This window comes from Cyclopterus lumpus, chromosome 1 (assembly GCF_009769545.1).
Source record: "Cyclopterus lumpus isolate fCycLum1 chromosome 1, fCycLum1.pri, whole genome shotgun sequence".
In the NCBI taxonomy this organism is placed as follows: domain Eukaryota; kingdom Metazoa; phylum Chordata; class Actinopteri; order Perciformes; family Cyclopteridae; genus Cyclopterus; species Cyclopterus lumpus.
In genome coordinates this window covers 14,927,247-14,951,349 of record NC_046966.1, presented here as the reverse complement: position 1 = coordinate 14,951,349, position 24,103 = coordinate 14,927,247, and the positions used below count along the sequence as shown (strand labels likewise).

General features: G+C 39.6%; 1 protein-coding gene across 6 annotated transcripts in view; it reads right to left on the bottom strand.

The window, feature by feature from the left end:
- Positions 1–699: 699 nt before the first annotated feature.
- The window catches only part of kcnq5b (potassium voltage-gated channel, KQT-like subfamily, member 5b), a 95,028-nt gene continuing 71,624 nt past the window's right edge, over positions 700–24,103 (bottom strand). Inside the window, exons 5-15 of one of the 6 annotated variants that reach the window (XM_034541405.1) lie at positions 23,058–23,183; positions 20,978–21,088; positions 20,579–20,674; positions 19,648–19,742; positions 18,005–18,031; positions 11,738–11,961; positions 9,269–9,380; positions 5,011–5,142; positions 4,531–4,638; positions 3,100–3,226; positions 700–2,615 (exon numbers count right to left, since the gene is read on the bottom strand). In XM_034541405.1, the coding sequence (XP_034397296.1) occupies positions 1,386–2,615; positions 3,100–3,226; positions 4,531–4,638; positions 5,011–5,142; positions 9,269–9,380; positions 11,738–11,961; positions 18,005–18,031; positions 19,648–19,742; positions 20,579–20,674; positions 20,978–21,088; positions 23,058–23,183 (2,388 nt within the window). In that variant the 3' untranslated portion in view covers positions 700–1,385. The remainder of the gene's footprint in view (positions 2,616–3,099; positions 3,227–4,530; positions 4,639–5,010; positions 5,143–9,268; positions 9,381–11,737; positions 11,962–18,004; positions 18,032–19,647; positions 19,743–20,578; positions 20,675–20,977; positions 21,089–23,057; positions 23,184–24,103) is intronic. The other 5 variants (XM_034541415.1, XM_034541432.1, XM_034541440.1 and 2 more) reach the window with 5 other exon arrangements.

The window sequence follows — 24,103 nt, the reverse complement described above, 5'->3', positions numbered from 1 at the left end:
ACGGCTATTCTCCGGTGTGGCGGTATATGAAAATATGATATCGTAAGGAGAATTTAAACCGGTGTACCACCCAGCACTAATGCAAAGTCACAGTTGGCTGTGTGCTTATGTAGATGTGTACAAGTATGTGTTTTAAACATGGGACACTTCATACTACAGCACACTGTTAGCAGAAGTAACACCCAAGCATCCAAATATTTGGCATTTACAGCAACACTGACATTTCTCTTTTCTGTCTGGTCTTTCCTGCTGTACTCCTCAGTAACAAGTTGTGGTTGTCAAAGAGTTTCAAAATAAGTAGATAACTAGAATTCATTTTTAAGGTTCTGTCCCTTATCAAAAATGTGTATATATTTTGTCTAATGTATGATGCAAATTAGATTTACAGACTATTTAAACTGGCTTGTTTAAAGCAATTTCTGTAACATTAACTTAAAACCACATAACCACACAAGGATCATTTTACTGACAAAAATGACCTGATGTTCACTCTGACAAATTACACAACTCAAGCAAATTTCAGGATTCTGCTAGCTGTCCAAACATTATTGCCAACCTGAAACTAAGAAAGAATATTTATTGTCCGTATTCAGAAATAGTCAGCAAAATTACAAGAGCTGTAGTACACAAGCCAAACTTGCATGTGCACTGTGACCTTGTGTGTGGTATTTTTGAAAAGATTGTGGACAACCAAAGTCATTGGTTGAGGATCGTAATTCATAGGATTTAATTCATAGGATAAAAACTCCTTGTTTTCTAAAATAGACAGAATATTATGGAAATAAAATCGTGATAATAACCGAGAATGTAAAGTTTGGCAATGATATATATGGCTGTCATGTGATTGGAGAGGCAGGAGGTGGGTGTTGTAGGGTCACGTTTAAGAATTAAGTCCCATTTTTTCCATTAATTACAAAAAATGTCAGTCGTGTTCTCAAAGTGATTTTCCACAAGTGTTTGATGTCCATGCCTTCCTACTTTAAGCATAAACTGTAAACTTGCTAATCTCAGTACCTTTAAATAAAAACATGCAACGTACATGCTCTGTCTCAAAGTCACATATAAAACAACCATCTTTCAGGAAGTTTAGTTGGCTTCATTTTATAGCAAAGTCTCAGGTTGTTGGGGGTCTGTGTTCCCATTATACAAGTCCTCATCTTTTATCTCATGTTTGTAAATCACACTTTAAAACTAACAGTAACTCATGCAATCATATGCCATATTAGCCTGTATGAAAATACTGTTATTCTTATCAAATAGATGGACATGAAAATAAACAAAAAAGTTCACACTGTTATAATCCCACCCTCCCACTCCCCTCCAAAAAGGACAAAAATTGTCTCTGTGAGGTGAGATTTGTGTGCCTTCTGAACATGTAGGCAAGTTTATTTTAGCCGCACGTGCGGCATGTTCAGCAAATCGGTCTTGCCAGCAGAGGGCGAGGATGTGTGACCGCTGGCCAGGCTACGGTTAGACCCTTGGGACCCTGACCCAGCTCTGCTATCAGTCTTCAGAAGCTCCGATGAGTAGGTGTGGGCCTCAGCAGTCCCCAGGGAGAGGAAGTCAAATCCCGGCGCCTCTAGGTCCCTGTCGCTGATAAAGAGGTCCTCCTCACCCCATCCACCTCCACCACTCCTTCTTATATCACCACCTCCTCCAGGGTCTTGGCTAGAGCTGCGGAAGCCAATGGGGGAGTCACTGCTTGTACTGGGGCTTGGAGATGAGAGGCTGTGGGTGTGGTGGGCGTCCTGGACAGTCACTGGAGCTGCCTGCATCAGGTCCTGCACTGACAAGGACTTGCCCAACCCGCAGTCCATTTGGCTGGGGCCAGAGCAGCAGTCTAGGGCTGGTTGCACCAGGGGCTGCAGCTCTAGGCTCATATGTCTCCTCCAGGAGCCTTCCTCATTAGTATTAAGCCTGCAATTGCTGTTGGTGCTGCTCTGCAGCTTCTGGTCCAGTCTGCCAGGCCCCAACCCAAGGTCCTTCCCAAAACTGCTGTCCTCCATCTGCATTCTTCTACAAATGTCCTCCATGTCAGGGGACACCTCTGTGGAGGTTGTACGTGGCAAGTTGCTCGGGCCCCCACTTCGGCTGGGAGGGGGTGGTGGTGGAAGCCTCGCCAGAAGAGGAAACCCTCCATCTCCAACTCCTCCACTGCCAAAACGATTTGGGGTGAGGATGGGTGAAGAGGTCCCCACAGCCTCATCAGTGCCACTTTCAGGCGTGGTGGCCTGAACCTGGGTATGATAATGGTGGAGATGATGAGGATGGCGATGGTGGTGATGATGATGATGTTGAGGCAGCGGTGACGGGCTGAAAGAGGAGGATGCGAGGCCGGTGGATGAGGAGGCATTGAGTTCGTTGGGTGGTGCCAGGATGAGATGGAGACCTCCCTGGGAGAGGTGGGAGTTGCTACCAGGGGGGAGCGCTCCGCTGCTGCTGGCCTGAGTGGAGCTGGACAGGTCTTTGCCGAAGACGGAAGAGTGGTAGTCCGAGGTTTGCTCCAACTCGAACAGGGGCAGAGAGGAGAGTGTGAGGGCTGAAGACGATCCTTTGCGCAAAACCTGTCGATAGATGTCGAGCAGGGAGTCCAGCTTTGACTCAATCGACTGGACCTGTGAGGAGGGAAAGGGAGGACGGGAGATGAGGACGTAGGAACCTTTATATGTGAATATAACTTTTTTTTTTATTCTGGCGGCATAAGATGCCGTTTTAAACAAAAAAAGTGACATTTTCAGGTTTTAGGCAGATTTCTTGTGAAACAACAGTTGTTGCTTTATCCTTTTAATTCCTATCAAATTATTATCTGGGAATCACATAATTGGCAACAAGATAATTATTAAGGCAAAATGTATTTCAAAGTTACAAAGTATATATTAGTGCTGTATTTAGCATAGTATTATTGTGATACATAACTTCACATTACATTTTGTAGGCCTCTGTTGTAATTAACTATTATGGCAATCAATGACAGAACACTGCACTTCAATGAGAGGAATTCGTCTGTGCGAGAAACATGTAGAGAAAATGCTCCAACCATACTGGTTGCTGGTTATTTAATACATTATTAGAAAATAAAACAAGAAGCAGAACACAGACCTGCCGCTCCACCTTACAGACTCGACCCAACATGCTCATGTCCTCTAAAATATCTCCATCAGATAGCAGCTTTTCTCGAATCTTCTTATCCAAAGGTATCTGGCCTCTTCCGAGGATTTGGTCCACTCTGAAATACACACACACGCACACAATAAAGACACACACAAGCACATGCAAACACAATAGGATATTAATCATAGAAAAAAGAAATCCACAAGGCAGCCCACAGAAAGGAAGAAAGGTTGAAACTGCAACAGAAAGATAGATTATTGTAAGCATATTTTCTTCAACAAATACAGGCAAATTAGAGGTTAGACTTCCTCACTGGATGAGAAAACATTACCAAACATATAAAGATGGCATGTTACTAAATGTGTTGCTTATTTCTTAAATAGTCAGAGGTTTTCTTTATCTGATTCTGAATATAATATTGTATTCATTACAGCACATATTCAGCTTCGTTGTCTATAGAAAGAATATTCCTGCTCAATCCAGTGAGGTTCAGCAGAACATGGTTAATGAAGTCCCGTTGTCAATGAACTGGGTTAAACTCACCAGAGATCAAGGATAGGTCAAGGCAATGTCATGCAACTAGAACGCCTTCAACATCAACCACATACTAACATACTCAATAAATATGTACTGCACACTAAATTAACGATTAGGTATGATTATTATTACAACATTATCTTGTCCACTCCATTTAATATGATTCAGTATTATTATAAGGCACATTAAAATGATTTAATATTTGCTATAGTACATTATATATTACCACATACTTAGTATGTGTAGTATGTTAGTATGCAGTTCCAAAAAGAGCTTAAGACCACGTGTTAACTGGTATCATCACTTAGGTCATGTGATGATAAATGAACAACCCCCTTCTATTGATGAAGACTGTGAGATGTGGTTGAAAGCACTCACTGAAAAGGACACATTATAAACTGCATGCAGCAATCTCACCCAACATTCAACAGCAGGGGGCAGTATAACTGCAGCAATGGCTGCTAAAAATACTCAGTTGTACTTTGAGGGTTTAGTTTGTATGTGTGTGGATGCCTAGACGTGTGTTGCAGAAAATGTTTCTTCATCATGTGTTAGTTAGGTTGCAAACTCTAACAAGGATCACAGAATTCACCAGTATGGTTTATCAGATAAAAAACAGCAAATGCCCAAACCAAACTCAATATTTAGTTATTTTGTTAAGTTCTGTTGTTAGTGGATGAACTCATATCCAGGACAGAGGTGTGTGAAAAGAGCAGTGCATGTGTGAAGAAAGGTTTCACCTCACTCCCAGGTCAATCAATTCAAAGAAGAAAGTTCTACTTTTTTTATCATCCAGATGTTTCTGTTTTAGTACTTCCTGAATTGAATGAATGAGAGGTGAACTGAACCCATATAACATGTGAAGTATGGGGGGCATCTGACCCCTGGGTGGAGTTCTTTCTGCCCTGGCTGTAATAGACAGGCAGGGAGGGGGAGGAAAAGGTCTTGGCTCGGCTGCTCAGGGGCTGTGGGCCTATTATCATGTCCAGCCTGTGAGGGAAGCAAAGGAAACACACACACATACGCCCACACACACACATACACACATGTACACATGTGCGTCCACATACATACAAAATCACAAAATGCAAAGAACAAACAGAGACATCCGCGTAACACACATGTATACACAGTCATGTATACACAGTCATGTATACACAGTCATGTATAAAATTTGAGTGAAGACGCACGCATACATGCATACACACACACACATACACACACACACACACACACACATACACACACCAAGACACAGATAAATCAGTGAGTGTGCTCAAACAGCTCTAAACAGACAGCAAATGAAAGAATGAAGTCTGACAGCCGTTGTTGTCGTGCAGTGTGTGTAGTCTGTCATCCTACCTGGTCTGCAGGCTCTTAATGCGACACAGCATGTCCAAGTGACCGGCAGAGTACTGTTCAATCACATCCTTGACATCGTAAGGACGCAGGGTCTCCTTAAACTTCTTCTTGGCAACATGGAACTTCATTATCCTGCACAAACCGCAGTTCAATTCATCAGCCACAAGGAGGAGCTCTTGTACAGTCAGTTTACTGCAGTGACTTCCCAGAAGCCTAGAGATTTAAAAAATACTGTAGCAAATAACACCAAACCAGCTCTGAATGTATGCACCTGCAGAGCCTCAAGGACAAATCCAAGAGACTTTGACTGAGTGTGTAACTTTGAGAGGAAGGAATCGGCAAAGACTAAGGGAAATACAACTAAGCCTGGCTTCAAATATGTATAAGTATTTTTAACATAACATCAACAATTCTGAATGAATTAGGTAGCATAAAAAAACATTAGGTATTATCTGTAAAGAGTTACACTCTTACCCACTATATTGTGTCTAATGTAAACTAACCTAATTGTTCCAACTTTGGAAGAAAATGTCAAGAAATTGGAAGAAAAAAACCCAGTAGGTAACACTTTTTATACATTTGGAGTGCGTTATATGAGCTTTCACAGTGAATTATAATACATTAACAATACTTTGTGACCACACACATAATGCTTTCTAATGCACTGTATCAACAGTGTGTAAGACGCCAAAATACACGTGTGTGTTTTAGGTATAGAACCTATATTAGGGGTATTTAACTAAAATTCAGCGACGTCCAGTGAGAGATAATTTAAATATAGACTGGATTTAAAACAGACAGTTTTTGAAAAATGTGACTCTTAAAATAAAGTACTTCATTTTAGAAAAATGAATTTAACTGAATTGTCCTGCAGCTTTAAATCAGTTTATTAATCAATCAATGTGTCAATCAAAAGAGCGAAGATATTGTATTGTGTGTGCAGGGTTGCGTCTGTGGTTATTAAACCTCTTGTTTCAGCTCATTTTTCCTCTGTTAACATTATTGTTGAACAGTTAATTCATGTGTCAGGATTCTGATCATATTGGGCTCTTAGGTTTTTCTGTGCCTTCATTTATTTTAATATCGCTGAACATGAGACATACTGCTTTTGAACTGGTTGTGGCAGTGGGCCGTCAGGGCCAGCTAAGCCTTCTTTGCTGGCCTAAACAGAATCACAAAGTTGATTAATTAATAATAACATTTTTTTTCACAAATAGACTAGATGTATTATAATTATGTTTCCCTATTAGCTTATTTTCTCATTGCACAGCTCCTGTCTTCCTCTGTTGCTCTGCAGCACTGCTTCCAGTGCAGCTTGTTTTAAGGAGAGCTTTTATCCAATCAGATGTCACCTATATCTCTCTATGTAAGAAGAGAGGCCTTCTAGGGTAGACATTGCAGATTAAAGTGCATGGGGACGTTATTGTAGATTGTCATGGTCTTCAACCAATCAGATCTTTGGTTTGACATGCTGTGCGTATTCATTATATATCTCCCCCATCACCTCAGACATTCTCCGTCACTCCCACTTTCAAAACAGCACTTAAAACCCATTTATTTATATCTGCATTTAGCCTGTGATACTAGGTTTTTAAATTTAGTTTTAAGGCGCTATACAAATAAAATGTATTATTATTAGGGTCCGAGCTACTGACGAAGTCAGTCCGAGAGGACCCTATTGAGTTTGTTAGGGTGAACATTGAGCGCATTTTGGGGTATTTGCGAGCGACGAAAACCGCTCAAATTTGGCACGCTTGTCAGGCTTGGTGAAAATAGCCATCTGATCAAGGAGTCAAATTTTTGCAATTCATAGTTGCTCTCTAGCGCCCCCTAAAATGTTGACAGGCGACGCCCCTCACCCAGAATGTCCGATTGACTTAACATTTTTCACACATGTCCATATCCACCTGCTCTACAAAAAAGCCTCTCATACCCCTAAGGTCCGCCTACTTAAACTTTCCGCCATTTTGAATTTTGTGAAAAACACATAATTTACTTTCTTAACTACATGCTTACTCCAAATCAACAAACCTGATATCAATCAAATCATTGAAGCCAGATGACGTAGAATGTGTCAACCGTTTATTTATATCTCATTGTTATAAGGATCTATGAACCAATGAACATCTTAGGAGCGTGTCTTATTTTTCAATGCTCATAGCGTCAACACTATTGGGACTAATCACTTTAAAACATTTTTCCTAAGTGCGCATGGCATGCCTTAACTTGCAAAATAAATCTTGTGCGGTTTGAACACTAGGGGGCGCTACAATAATTCGCCGAAGTTGACAGTTTTTGGCAATTTTTCGCCATTATACATTTAACGTTATCTCCCACAAAAATTATCCGATTGACTTCAATCTTCTTTCCAGGATGATCAGAAGGCCTTGAGCATGATTATTCTGAAAGACGTCGCTTTCACCCACACTCACTTGTCGTTAAAAATATTCCCATAAAATCCCACTTTCTGTGCTTTGTTATGCTAGAGACTGTTGCTTTAACTAAACCAATCTTTCCAAAGATAATCATGCATGATGATGCCAGTCAAGCCCTGAACACATTTCCAAGAAAAAACATTCAAAATTGTCATTGGAACACCAACTAAAAAAATAAAACGACAAGTTTTAGACCAGAATATATATATAATATATATGACATATATATATATATACATATATATATATATATATACATATATATATATATATATATATATACACATATACATATACATATATATATATATATATATATATATATATATATATATATATATATATATATATATATATACACATATATATAATATATATATTTGAAATACATATTTGTTTTAAATATAAACTATATATTTATAGACACAATATATAAATAATTATATCTGTATCTATATATTTATATATGTAACAGATTTGTATTGGGCAGGAAAGAAGTTTACTCAGATGATTTCTTTTCCATTTGCTCCTGCAGAAGACAATAAAACACACATATTGTCTTAAAAAAGGTAAGAAACAAATAAAATGACATGTTTTAGACACTAATATTTTCTAGCTATACGAGTTCCGATCAAATTTTTTCAGCAAACCGGTGGCGCAGTGAGATTAAACACATGCCTTCAGTGCGGGAGTTGTGTGTTAAATCTACGCTAGGACAAGTTTTTTCATCACATTTTTTTTTTTACCTTTAATTTACATGACGTGGTCTAGACTTCACGTAGAGACACGTGATGCATGTATATGTTCACATTCTCAAAGCGCCCCTACTGGCCAAAACAAATGAGCCTAAAATGGATCAGATTCACATGTAATTTACACAACGTGGTCTACACTTCACATAGAGACACATGCCAAACTTGTCATGCTTGTTACAAGTCATGACCTGAGGATATCGACAAGTCTAATTTCAGTCGTAGTCAGAGCGCCACCTGCTGGCTCAACTAGACTTGCTCGAATCTGCCCCAAGCTCGTTGTGCTTGTTTCAAGTCGCGGCCTGAAGATATCGACAAGCTTATTTTCACTCGCGGTCGACGCGCCGCCTACTGGCGAAAGAATATCGGGGTTACGCGACAGACGGTAAAACGCACGACCGGCGGCCCCGCGTTCTCGGCCGAGCGGGTAGGCGTCCCGCCGGCGCCCCCGACCGGCGCAGGTGAGCGAGGACCCGTTCATTGCTGCTCGCAGCTTTAATTATTATTATTATTATTATTATTATAAAAAACTGGACGTACAGTTCTGTCTGAAAAGAGTGGATGAGTTTTGTGACACTTTTGAGAGATACAAGGGACGGTTTGCTGACATTGTTGAGTCCACGGTGTGTGAAGCCTGGAGAGGCCAAGCGGAGGGAAAGAGTCATGGTATCACAAACTCCACAGCAATATCTTGGACAACATTCTTGCCCAGATACAAAATTGGTTCAAAGACCACGAGAAATTAAACATTACGCATTTAAGACTTCATTCTTGCTGGTGTGTACAGTGTTTGTTATCACTGCTCCTGACTGACTGTTTCTTTAGGTGAAATGGCTCGGTTACTTTACATAGCTTTTCAGTGTTATTGCTCCATAAACATATTTCTTGTCTCAACACTGCATCCAATAGCATGAACCCGAGATTAAATCTTCTGGTCACTTTAATCCCCTGAGCATGTTTAATCCGGAGAGCTGCTAGAAGGCAGGGGGTTACACTCTGGGTTTGTTTGCATGCAACCGTGGCAGTATAATTCATACAGTATTAGTTGGATTGAAGGAGACTTTGACTCACCTGATAGCTCTAATGACAGACTTTATAGAGGGCAACAAGTCCTCCACTGAGATATCGCAGTGGCAGCCTTTCTCATCGTAGCCATCCTCCCCAGCCATGTTGGAGTCTGCTGCTTGGGAAAGAGGATACAGAAAAGGAGGATTCATTCAATAATGTTCATTGAGCAGACTAGTTTTACTTGTGTTGCATTAGTCTTACTACTCTGAAACCTTAGATGACATGCAGTCAGTGATCAGATTTGTTCCACTAATATCAGTCTTCCTGTATGGTTGAAGAACAGGGGAGTTTTTTCTCTCATTTCACATCTCATTTTACAACATTTCAGTCACTAATTATTGGCAAAAAGAACAACTTAATTCCTTTCTCCATGTCACTTTAAGACAACTCCTGTTGGAGATATCTGACTTTAGCTGCTAAATGCTCTACTATGTGCACCACCTATACTTGCTATGTTCACCTCTCTGCCGTTCGGTGCTAAGTGGGTAGCATACAGTGGGTTTACTAGAGATCTTTCACTGAAAACTGCTGTCTGCTGCTGCTGGAAAAAGTTTTGATGAGATCAGTTTGTGGGCCAGAAATCCTGAAGCAATGAGCTCAAAGGAGCTAAAATGCTCTGATTGGATGATCATTTTTTTGTGTGGTTATCACGATAAGTGACCACTTTTACATTAGGTATTTGATACACTTAATATAAAAATATTAAATTGGGAAGCTTTAGGAAGCCTGAATAAGGGTGTAGCAGCATTAACTGGGTAATTCTTAATTGTATAAAGTAAAAAAGAAAGACAGGGTTTGGGCTCACATGGACCTTCATCAAAGTCTGATTATTGTGAGATTAAACAGCAGTGCATGCACAGATTGAATATGACTGGAATCAAGTGAACTAAATTGTGAGTGAAAGACACAGACAAATGTTATTCTTATACACTGAAGACAAACTGTCCAGAACAGCAGACTAGTAAAGAACAGGCCTCTGGTGTGCCTGCAGATATATTGCTAAAAATGCAACCTCGTGACAACACCGCTCTGTTTATTGGCCTTCTGAGTTACTACACAGAGTACATAGTACAAGAGCTGGACTGCAGAGTTGAGCCATTTCCTCAGTTTATTGAAATGCTTTAAAAGCCCTCATAATAGATCACAGCATGTGCCCAAGAGTTTTTATGTGTGTATGTAGACAATGAGTTACAGCTACCGATTATTAAAAGTAAAAGATAGGGAGAAACCAGAATAGTGGGTCTCCTGATGAAAATGTTAAACAGTGCTGATTAATGATTCGCTCCATTAAACAAAACATGGATTATTTAAATCCCCCTCTTCTAACATCTCGGTCGCCAACATGTCGGTGACAGTGAATGATCAGAAGGAGCGTGGCTAACCAGCCAACCATTTTGGTGTTGGCTAGCTTGGTTATTGATTCCTCCACAACAGTAGGCCTCAGCCAGCTGGCTGCCTCTGACCCCTTTTGTGGCTGCTAGAGCTCAACACCCCCACTTTCCATCAATCCATCAGTCCACCCACCAAAAACACAAACTGGCTGTTTCCCAGAAGGGCTTGCTGCCAGGTCGGCACTGCCAGGCCCAATAAAGTAAGCTCAAATAACCATTACCATTCCCCAACTCATCTGCCCTAATTAGTGGGCACAACCCATTATTGTGGGTTGGATGGTAAATAAACCTCAATTAAATACATGACGTGATGCTGAGGGCCTTCAGTTATCTCATGATTGGACTTGAAGGGCTTGTTTGACTTTTTTTTTTGCTTTCTTGCTGAGAGTTCGATTAGAGGAATTTTATTTCTGTTAGTTAATATGAAGCTAGAGTCACAAAACAGTTAGCTTAGCATTACATCTGGAAGCACAGGGAAACTGCTCAATCCAAAGAAAAACAAATGGCACTATTATATTGTAGCTATTTAATTACCTGGCAACCTCATGGTGACAAAAAGACTTGATTAAAGTGCCCGGTCAAGAAAAGGTCAAGCACATAAAACCACAACTTGTAGTTTTCACACAAGACTTAAGGTGCTCAATTAATGAGCTCTCAACTAATACTGGAAAAGAAAGTGAACAAAAGCAATATTTTCAAAATGTCTAGTTATTCTTTAAGTCAGATATGTATGATTTTAGCGTTTTGTAATTATTCAGCTGCATCAAAAATCGTTTTTTCCATCTCATTCAATGATGGCACTGTGCCGACTATTGTATGACAGAATGACAATGAATGTGTTGAATGTTGAATTTGTAACAATTGCCATCAAACCTAGTATTATATATATATATACTATGAAATAGTTACAATATATACAATACAATAAAAATAGCAGAGCAGGACATCTTACATTTAAGAAAATTAAATAATAAAGAAATGAAAAAATAAAAATGCAAAGTATATACAGTGTATATAAGTGTGTATAAAGTATATAAAGTGAAAGCGGTGTGAGGGTTAAAATAATGGCAGCGTCACTCACCATCAGTGGTGGAGCGCGACTGGCTCTTAAGTCGCAGTGAGGGTCTGAAGCGTGTGCGGTCGTTGAAGCTCCAGCTCTTCTGCACCTTGGGAGGGCTCGTTCCCTCTGTCCCAGCCTCAGCCACCGGAGACCGCCGGTCATTCACTGAAGATGTCTGCCTGTTCTTGATGTTCTGACCTCGGGGGCTCGCCATCCTCACCCGCTCTTTGAAACTCAACTTCTGACTGTATGGTGAAATGGGGATGCATGAACAGTGGTAGGGAGGGGAGTTGGAGTGAGGAGAAGAATAAGAAGGGAATGATGTTGTGAAGAGGTGGAATGACATATGAAGATATGTTAATGTTGAAAGTTTAAGAGCAACGACATAAATCATCCAAGCTTCATGGCATAATGCTGTTCCTTTACACAATTGTCATACGTAATCATCCAAAACTTGAACTTCTTGTATGAGGTTGAGGGGCTGCAGGACAAGATGAAAAAAGACTAGCATGCATTGCAGCAGGTGCTTTACACAAAATGCAAGCTCAGGTTAGGTATGAGGCTTCCACTGTGTTGTGTTGGTTGTGTCTTGATGTGTTTTTATCCACTGCATTAGCTAAAGTATGTAATTTGATATTAGAAATTATTCAGCCTGTTGTAAAACAAAAAACTTCACATTGTCATATTAAATGGTTAAATTACTTCCATTTGTGCTGGTATCGTAACATGTTTCTTACCATACCTTACACAAATCCCCATTTAAAGCTATAGGATCTATTGTACATAAGTGCCATGTAACGAGTCATGAAAATGTAAGGTTATGAAAGAAAAGTGATGAAAATTACTTGTGGGTGGAACAGGACAATGAGAAGAAAAAAAACTAAGGGAGTGGGTGATTCTGTGATTGTGAAGCTTTATATAATGACATGCAAAAGCAGCGCAAAAGCATCAGGCATGGCTCATTTAAAAGTGGTACTGTATATTGTATTGAGCATGAGTAGTTTTACATTAATGAATAAGGCAAACGGAAGTAAATGGTGCTTTTCAGTACTTTCAGCTGCAGACTAATACACACGTGGTGTATGGGTTTGAGTCAAAATAAACATGATTGGTCATGCTGATGTCATCCAGTGCCACAATGTGGCTCATCTATACGTTTTTAATATATTATGAACAATTGAGCTTTACAAACCCTTTTACAGCCAAAGTCATGATTACGTCACGATGCAAAACAAACAATAGCACATACATTTGAGATATATGGCTATAGTTGGGCCAAGAGTGTGTCGATGAAGATTTAAGTTGTCACAGTCGCCTAATTCAGCGGCTGTCTAGTTAGCCAGCTACCTTGCTAATTGCTCCATGCTAATGTTTCACTGGCCACAGCATTTGAGCTCAACAGTGGTCTGGTGTCCAGCGGCAGCCCTGGGTCTACGGTCTCTCTGCCTAACTCCTTGCTGCTAGGAGACCACCTTGTTCATGTTAACTTTTGCAGGTAACACTTGATGACATTTACATATTAAGAACAAAAATAATGAAGTCAAAAGTGTTGACATTTAATTATTCTGCCTCCATTTACGCACCCGCCCACACAAATACATGTTGAAACTAATGTTTGATAACAGAAAAGGGCTCTATGGCAGAGAGGATTAAGATATATCAGGCATTGGTTTTGCAACAATCTCAATATCGCTGGTTTTGGTCTTCTCACTAGCTTTGTTGACAAAGAAAATATATAGAATATCACTAAGAGGAACATGACATGTTTGAGTGACCGGAAACATAGTACCATAGAAGTTAAAGTTTGTATCTACGATACAGGAGTACAGTGTGACAAGTAGTTGAGATGTAACACCAGAAGCTGCATGAAGAAAAAATGTCGGTCTATGACGTAAAATGATTCAGGAAAAGGCTTACAGATGTTCATTATTTCACAGGGGATCTGCTACTAACAATTCTAACTTCAACAACTCAGTGTTGGCTCCGACTCCGACTGCCAGGAACCTCGGTGTGACACCTGACAGTCGACTCTCCCTGACTGCCAACATTACCGCAATAACACGCTCCTGTAGGTACATGCTGTACAACATCAGGAGAATACGACCTCTTCTCACTCAGAAGGCGGCACAGGTTCTGGTCCAGGCTCTGTCATCTCACGGCTGGACTATTGCCAACTCCCTCCTGGCAGGTCTACCTGCTAATGCCATTCGACCTCTACAGCTCATCCAGAATGCAGCAGCTCGACTGGTCTTCAACCTCCCGAAATTTACCCACACTACTCCGCTCCTCTGCGACCTTCACTGGTTACCGGTGGCCGCCCGCATCGGCTTCAAAACATTGGTACTTGCGTACCGTGCTGCGAACAGATCGGGTCCGGTCTACATCCAGGACATGGTCAAACCACACCCCAGCTCGTTCACTTCGCTCGGCTTCTGCCAATCGGCTTGTAGCTCCGTCACTTCGAGCTAAACACTCAACAAAGTCACGACTGTTTGCTGTGCTGGCTCCTCATTGGTGGAACGAGCTCCCCATTGACATCAGGACAGCAGAAAGTCTCTACATCTTCCGTCTGCAATCTAAAAACACATCTTTTTCAGACTATACCTTGAATAGGGAAGGTAGCGCCGTAGTAGCACTCTAGTAGCACTTAAATGTCTCTTACTGATAGCACTTTATTGTTTAGCACTTTAGTAGCACTTAAATGGCACGTACGGATAGCACTTTGTAGTTTAACATTATTGAAGAAATTGTACTTGCTTGATTCTTGTTGTTCTGAGTTTGGACTCATGGTTTAATGCACTTATTGTAAGTCGCTTTGGATAAAAGCGTCAGCTAAATGACATGTAATGTAATGTAATGTAACAATTAATCCTGGTAGAAATTTTTTGAGAAAATCACAACAAGCAGAAGTAGCGCATTGCTCAGGCAAAGATCAAACAAAAGGCAGATAGTGTATTACTATGAAGGTGACTGATGTCTCCCTGCAATATTCAATTACTCTGCCCTCTCTGAGGCCGCACAGCCTCCTCCAGATACTCATGCACCAAGAATTAGTCAGCATTCCCAAATTAAATGTCATATAACAGTGGAGCAGAAACGCCGTGTACCTATGTTTCCAAGTGGTACGCCTCCTCAGTAGCTTCTGTTTATTACTATGAATTTTACTAAAAAAACCAAGGGGAAACATACGGTGATGTGTTACATAATGCAGAAACAAAGGAAAGAAAATATTTCACTCTGAATGTTTTGTGAGGTGGAGGGAGAGCTTCTTTACTCGTATTTCCACTTGTCTTCTTTTTTTTATTTGAGCCTTGTGCTTCTTACTGTTCCTAATTTGTTTCATGCTGCATGAAGCCAACCTGAATAACTGACATGTAAATGCAATGATCCTTTGTAAGACTATATTCTGTAGCCTTCATGCACACAAAGTAATACCTCAGAGTTTCTGTTGCCGCTTTAATTTGCCGACCGCTGACATTTAGAAGCAGCAAATTGGAGGCAATTGAGCTTAGTAGAGGAAAATTAACATCTACAGCACCATTTGAAAAAGGCTGCAATTTGGTGACTCACACACTTCATGTTGATATCCCCAATGTAACTATGTGGATTCAGATGGGCCATGTGAGGCCAGTAACCTTTCGAAAAGATACTTATGGTTTCACAAATGTTCTTAAGTTACAGAACTTTGTTCTTATTTTTCACGTCATTTTTTGTCTTATAGCTGTGTTTTATCACTGCGCTTCTGTAATATATTACTTTGAAGATTGATACATACATCTAGCTGATAAATAAAGGAAGGCATCGACAGTTGTACAGTACTGTGTGGCTTTCATTCTCCTCTCCAGCTCTGCAGTGGAAAGGTAAATAGTGTCAGGGTTTCGCAAAACAAAAACACATAGATGGAGGCTGCCGTGTTCTTAAAACATTCTTAAGATTGCGTGGGATTAACTCTGCTCTTCACGTGCAGGTGAGGCTGATTCTCTAAATGTCAATCTACTTATTCATGTATTCTTTGGCTTCCTCTGTATGGAGTTCATGTATGACACCAGTCTCAAAGGAAAAACTGTACGGTTGCCTTCAGTGGTGATTTATAGACAAAAGTTTATTCAGTGTTTAATAACTGAAAACAACAAATGACATCACTCAGCCCTCACTGCCCTGCATGCGAGTTACCTGAGGCAAGAGGATGCTTCAAATTAGAGACAAGTATGCACATGCATGTAATAATGAATAATAATATACACTTTATTAAACCCACAGTGGGGAAATTCTTCTCTGCATTTGACACATCCTTATTTATTAAGGCCCACTACAGTGAAGCACCAGGGGAGCAACTGGGGGTTCAGTGTCTTGCTCAAGGACACTTTGACATGGAACTATGGGGAGAGCGCGGATCGAACCGGGTACCTTGTGGTTGCGGGACGACCACTCTCCCCATGAGCTACAGCCGACCCAATGTAGATATGTGTATAACTGCTTGTATTTGAGCGGAGAACAAGTGATAAAAAAGAAAAATAGACAAAAGATAAAACAATGAGTCACACAGAGTGCTAGTGTAAAGGTCGCTATTAGACGGACAACGTTTCATTACCCACAGCCTTTAACACCTCCTAACTTAACTCTCTCTGTGAAAGTGCAGTTCAAACAGAAGTGGAGGTCTTTGGGTTTATAATGCTTGATGTTGTTCCCCAAATAGGGCTGGATATTGTGAGACAAAATGTCATACTAGTGGCAATACAATACCTTAGGTTTGGTACAGATAGCATAATCATGTTGTTTGATACCTTGCTACTTTACCTTGCATTATTATGTATTTTTATATTAACAATGACAATGTGTAATGATAATGTGGTCCAACCAACAAAGAGTTATTATCAAAATGATAAAGTGTTTTAGCGTAATTCAGCTCATAGTTTGGGTTTTATAGACCACAACTTCACTGCTTTGGTTCGCTTTAACCGCTTTCATCAACCTCAAAACTGAGAAAAGGCTTTGTTAAACCCACTGTGCACCGCCTGCCCAGTACCAAAAAAAAGAGTATCCAGTATATAAAACGGTGTCTTTTTACCTGGTGGAGACCAGACCAGAGCTAAAAACAGATAGTGTTGTACCTGCAATCCACAAAAGGGCCAAAACTCGCCATGTGTTTGCTAACACATTCGCCCTAACGACCTACAAGGTATGTCAATGGTTTGCTTACAGCTTGTCGCACTTCCCCCATAGTGGCATATATTGACAAAAATCAATATATGCAGGTTGAACGAATATAAACATGCTTTTCTGCTAAATCATTTTTTTTTTTAAGAAGTCAAACTTCTCATATGTTAAGTGCCAAAGATACCAACGATCTTTGCTTTAATAAAAACAAATTTACATAAGAACTAGCTAGAAATTCAACCTTTTTGTGTTTGATAGTCAGTCTCAAAAAAGTTAATATCCAGCCTTATCCAACCTAGTGGAAGACAGAGCTTGTTCAGTGAAACAGTTCGAAATACACTTTGTTATTTCTTATTTTCAATGTATTATATTTTATTTTTGTTTATTATTCAACAATCCTGTTGAGTGTGTGTGAATTTTATTTTAATGAGTTATTTTTATTTAGCGTTATTTCTAAAATCGGTTTCCTGTGGAAACTGAGTTTCGCCCCTTTTGTGCCTCATGAGTTTCCGTAGCCCCGTCTTTCCCTCATAACGGTTTGATGTTGCTCAGAGTAAGTTGTGGGGGAAAGTGATGTTGCATTGTATTGTTACATTCTTTAGAACAATTACCGTTTATGTTGCATACGGTAATGGTCGATGATACGATCACGGTGTCCACCTGTTGCGTGTCATTCAGATGTTTGAAGTGTAGTTTTGAGGCTGTTTGGCGCCATTTGCGTTTGCTACTTCCGGCGCCCTGTTGTGTGTTTTACTCGTATAATTTCTGTTTTGCTTGTTTAGGAAAAGAGAGGACAATCTGATGTGTCATTGTCTTCTGCAGGTATGTGTTTTTACCTTTGTTTAATGTTATAATTTTCGCTGAGTCTGCTGAGTCACTCTAACTCACGCAGTTATTTATTTTGTCCACTAGGGGTCGCTGTTTTCACATTGTATGTCATGAGTCATGTTTTTGATAATTGATATTTACATTTAATGAAGTCCTGTCTTCGAGATAACGGTTTGATGTTGCTCAGAGAAAAGAAAGGACAATCTGATGTGTCATTGTCTTCTGCAGCAAATAAACACTACAAAAGAGACCACCTGAGTGGACTTCTTCCCTGCCCTTTATACATCTGTTACAGTTACACACCTTGTGGTTGACTCTCCCTGCTCCTTCCTTGAATATGAGAACAAGAAGAAAAGAAATATTAGAAAGAATCTTTTCAAAATACTTCAGTGTCAATTGTGCTTAAAGGACCATACCAGTGCTTTTGCATATTTTAGCTGATTTATTACAAATCACAAATACTTTAAATTACAGTTCAGCATGTTAAAATAACAGCGTGCTGAGTTTTAGACATTTCAATGCATTTTCCCCTTTTGTCTTTGAACAATATACAAATCAATAAGCAGACTCTTGAAAATTGATAACATAATGTTACAGTGAATATCAAGATATTAAAGAGTTTTTGTCAAAGTAGCAATATTGTAATAAGTAGATTAGTGCCAGAGTATACAGAAATTATGGAAATTAATGGATACCATAAGAAAGAAAAACAATGTTAATGCCTGCAATAAAAGACTGTAGGTATACATGATTTGTAGTGCAGGAGCTGAAAACCTAAAAAAACACTGGTATGGTCCATTACATCAGCACAGTAGAAATATATTTTCATTTACGACTGCTGCAGAAGATTTGATGGTAGCAACACATCAATCAATAAAAAGCATTCCAGGCAAAATAACCCTCAACAAACAGCAGGCTCACTCCAAACATGCAGACTATCAAGACTAAGGGGGCGCTTGCAACAAGAGATGGTGACTGAAGAACTGTTCACTAACAGTAATCACTTTAAGCAGCTCTTTTGAATAACTTGATATACTGTTATGTCTTGCAGATGGTATTCACAATATTTCCAGGCTCCATAAATGTGTTTCTGAGGAATGTCATTGTGATGTGCGGACACACGTGGATAGGAAACAAACAGAAATGACTGCTTAATTAGTATTTTTTTTCCAACTGTTCAATTTATAAAATAGTGGTTGGAAAATGTTCAATATCCCATGAAGGAACTCTCCCAGTTAGCCGCGAGTGCACAGTTAGCTAGCATCTTTGTCACAAACGTTTGTTAACGGCCTAGCTAACAAATTTCCATTGTATATATATATATATATATATATATATATATATATATATATATATAGAGGCAAATATGCCACTATATGCCATGTGATTTTTGAGTCTCTTTGAATGTACCTCTAAATTACTCAGAAAATCAGTGCTCAATTTAAAGAGACGTAAGTGCTGCAGATTCAAAAAAGTGGTTTCATTTAGGCCACAATTGGTATCCAAAAAAGATACTGAGATAATGCTAAAATCACTTCCTCAGACCCTCGATGTCCCATTGAGCGCTAACTGACTTTATTTAAATACAAAGAGCCTGACTCAGTGCAAATGTTGTGGATGGATACAATTGTAATCTATATAATAGCAGCAATAATTAATGGTTGCTCAGAGATGTCTTGGAAGTCAGCGTTTTTTGTTAATTCAAGCAAGATGAGATTACTGGAGCCTGGAAATGATCAGTTTATTTTGACTGTGAACCAATTTCTCATAAGAAAAGAAAATTAGAAAAGCAACGCATAAATAAACAGGGCAACACAGATACATTTTACAAAACAAAGTGAAAACACTTGAATTGTTTTAAAAAGATAACTTAAAATGGACAGAACTTAAGTATAAGAAAAGATGGCTTGAGTGGCACAGACACCAGTTGCCATAGTTGTACCTACTTTGTGGGGCTGCAGGTATGCAACGCCTTCAAGTGAGGCTTCCAGGTTGCAATGGAAACCGAGTTCTCATCAGCTGCATAACTACGCCAAACACACTGCATGCGGAATACAAACACCATAAGATAAGAATAAAACAAAAAAAAGATACATGGGAAGGATAAAGAAGCAAATAAATACAACAAAAACAAGGCAGAGGAGGGATTTAGGATTAAGAGGAAGAAGAGGATGAGGAGAATAGAAAACAAACACAAATTAGTGATTAGTGAAAACTAAAAAACAGGTGCGTCACACGTCCGTGGATGGGCGGAGGTCAGGCATGGATACATGCCTGTGGGAAGGCAGGAGGCTCATAGTGGCGCCAAGTGGCGTCTAGGTAGGGCCTGGTGCCGTCGGTGGTGTAATAACGCCACGCAGCCAGGTACAACATGGGGACGGACAGGATGAAGAGGTGGAGTACAGGAAAAGGGGGAGATGGGAACATGAGATTGGAGAGATAGGTGGGTTGGGGGTGGGGGGGGGACCAAAGAAGAAGAAAATGATGAAGCATGTAGGAGGACAGTAGATGAGAGAGGAAAATAAGGAAGCGCACAGAGAAATAAATGAGAAGGACAATGTGAGGTCAGCACCAATAAAAGTCAGGATCAAAACAAAAGGCATGTGTGAAGATCAGGCTGGAGAAGAAGGAAATGTGTGAAGCACCCAGAGAGGGATGGCAAGAATGGGCTTCAACACCGTCTGGAAAGGGCAAAAACACTCGGAGAGATGAGAGTGTTTACTGCCAAGGGAGGATAATGGGGCTCAGGGCAGCTACACAAAGTGAAGCTCCAAGACGTGGGTTTTTTATTGGTTGTTGTCAGGATTCTCATTATAACAGCCTTTAAAACAATATGTTTGTCAGAGAAACAGAAAGAGAGCAGGCTCTCTGCTTTACCTGGATGAGGTAGGCGGCTGGGTTTCTCCTTTTCTCAAAGTGCTTCTGTCTGTGCTGCTCCTGAACCTTCAGGGCAAAGCCCGAGCCCAGAATACCCTGTTATGATATTAATAGGATTAAATACTGAATGAATACTGATGAAATACACACCAAAGACTGTCAAGTTACACTGATCTGCTCATGAACGGCAATACTGATGAGAACATCTATTGTGGCTGCATGAAAAATGACCCGGTCATTTATTTTTGGTAAACCTCAAAGGCCTGCAATCAAATAATATCTTGCTGTGTAAATCACTTTCTGCCCGTTAAACATAAACTGATCTGTCAAAATAGCACTGAAACTGAAAATGTGCATCCTCTCTCACACAAAAAAGAAAGGGTTTATTTGAAGACTTACAGCTGGCAAGGCGAAGAAAGAGATTCCCAAGAGGGCAAACCCAGCAGACAACATCCGTCCTGTCCACGTCTTTGGTGTCTTGTCCCCATAACCAATGGTTGTCAGGGTGATCTGTGAAAACATATGATTTATTTTCAGGTCCTGAATGATCATATTGAGGCTCTGGCAATGTACACAGATGAGAGGAAAAACAAGGGCAAGTATAAGCTTTACACATCATCTCAGAAAACAAGTTCCCATAAAACAGTTGACAGGAGGTTGTTTTATAAAAGACATGCTGCTTTTTGTACTTTTTTATAATTAGACACCTGTTATCAAGATTTTATTAGCTGTAACTAAATAATGATTAATAACGTGTTTGTCAGTGTTGTATAGATCAATTATAAATCATTAATAAGAACAATGTATGGGTTATCAGGTTGTTATTAAAACCCTTTTGTTGGTAATCATACTTAATGTTGTCAAGTATCTATAAAGCATTAGTTGTCAAGTATCTATAAAGCATTAGTACATTATTAATTATTAACATTAGATGTATTATTGTTAATGTTGTCAAGTATCTATAAAGCATTAGTACATTATTAATTATTAACATTAGATGTATTATTAACATTTAATTAATTGAATTCCAGTGCCATATTATTGAGGTGGTGGGAGAGTAGCAGACTTAAATGAAAATGCATCTGCTGGTTACACAGAATTTATCTCAGAGTGATGAACTTGGTGTGTCAACATTCTTTTAAGTTACACAAATTATTTATAATTAGTCTAACTAACTTTACGCGTCTTGGTCTGATGTTCGAACTGCAACATATATTTGCATGCTTTCTCTTTTGCATACTGCATAAGCTTGCCACACAGAGGCCTGATTTGAAATGATTCCTTCAGGCAGCGCAGTCCGAGTGGTTTGAGGAGGATTCATGGGAGCGAGTCGGTCCAGTATGGCCTTGATGAACAATGATGAAAGCCTGTGGCTGAAATGTAGATTTTGCCTAGAAATGTATTTTGAAGCACTGTTTTTGTGTTCTTGCTGCATGTCATTTGTGTGTGAAGACCTACTGTACTATAGAGATGGTCTGTGAAGACACAATGAGAGAGTAGTTATATAATATTTACACCTTTGACTAACTGCACTGAACAAAAGAGAGGATTCAAATGTCTGGATAAAAGTACGTAAAAAAAATGATGAATTAGTTTTAATAAAAGAAGTTAAATGTGAAAATTATTATTTTTAATGGGGGTACCTAAATATAAAGAGAGACATTTAAATGTATTCAGCAGGAGCCTGAAATGGGTCATTTAATGCAGTGTATTCACTATTTAATTACAGGAGCAAATAAACCTGGCTGTGGCATGAAATGTGCACTACAAAACTCCTTGCTTGGCTTCAGTACTGTCTGTTTTATCTATCTGTCTTTCTAACCATCGATCTATCTATCTGTTGCTCTGCTTTGGTAGACTAATCAGTCTGGATTATCTTTCATTCAGGCTCTTATTGCTTTGCATGACAAAGGCGGCCGCAACCTTTCGGTATTGTTATGATTTTTGAAGCCGGTATGAAAATGGTGGTTAATGGAGCCATGCGAGGCTAATGTTTATAGAGGAGCTGTCAATGCTCAAGGTAATGACAAATCGAATAGGACAAAAATATTACCGTCCAATGCAGGACGTATTCATGTGAACAGGTAACAGTGCTGATTAGTAAGAAGTGTAACTTTGAAATCTCCTGTTGCACAAGAAACCAAACTGTGGCTGTGAACTCATTGTTTTTCTAGAAATTCAAGAGATAGTGACATATATTGAAAGTGGAATTGAACTAAACAGCTGTTAAATCTTCATTTCCATATTGTACTTTTAAGATGTCGTATTGCTCAGAGTTGATATGATGCTGTCGTTTTCATTCCTCCCACACATGCACAGGAATGCACCACAGTGTTTTTGTTTGTTTGTCAAGTTTATCCTGTGTAGAAAATGATTTACAACTACATTTCTTTGTGTAACGCTGTGTGGCATGCTTCATAAATAATACGATTTTACTAAATCCTGCCAGGAAGAGCAACAGATATTCCTCCAAACTCACCGTGCCCCACCACAAAGCATCAGCATAGGTAGCAAACTCCTTGTTGAACTTGTTCTCCACAAGATAGACGAGGAACGAAGAGAAGATGAGAACCAAGAAGCCGATGTACCAGGCGGTTACCAGTTCCTGCAGGCAGAGGTCAAAACTGATTTTATTAACGCAAAATCACTTTGCATATGAACAGCTGATCAACCTAAATCCACCTTTCTTTGAATTTGGAGGACAACACTTTCTATGTAATGATCGGGTAGCGAAAGTTATGACCTTCTATTGAATCTGTGTTTTAAATCGGAAGCAATCACTGCAGATTATTTTGAAACACCCAGGTAGTCTCTTTCGCAGAAACACAAATATAAAAGTGCACGAGTGTGCAGGTACATTACATTTTTAACATATGTTGTTAAGTTTATCAGGGTAGCACTAGCTCAGATGAGCAGTTTTTGGGGACAGACTGACTGACAGAGATTCCTTGATGTATAGTTAGGTGATGTTGTCAGGGGTCTGCGTCTCAGTTTGCAGAACTCTAGCCTGACCACCAGTAGACGGTCTTTAACATAACATTCACTGTAAATGACCAGCTCGTTTGCTTTTGGTACTGTTTTCTGCTCGAGCTGATGTTGATTGCGAGCCACTGCCTCTCCAATGCATTGCAAGCTGAAAATGCACCAAATGCCACCTCAGCCGCCGCCTTTATGTCAATTAATTTGACCCGTTGCTGTTATCAAAAAACTACCTGCAATAGGCTGCATAATTGGTTGTTTTGGGGTAATATTTTCACTCACAATGCACAAATCACTACAGAGGCAACCACCAACAACTCTTTCTGAAAAGCCCTTATAAAACACATCCTACATCCACAGTCTTACATTGTGTGAACCTTTCACTTAAAATGTGATGCTGAGTTTGATTTGAATGTGCAGCTTTGTTGCAAGTTAAAAATAACTATGTCCACAGCATTGACCTGTCCTGGCTTCTGCGTCTATGGTAGTCATACTGATCTAAGAGAGAAGCACTGTGTAAAGAAGTTGTTGAATTTGTGTGGGTTG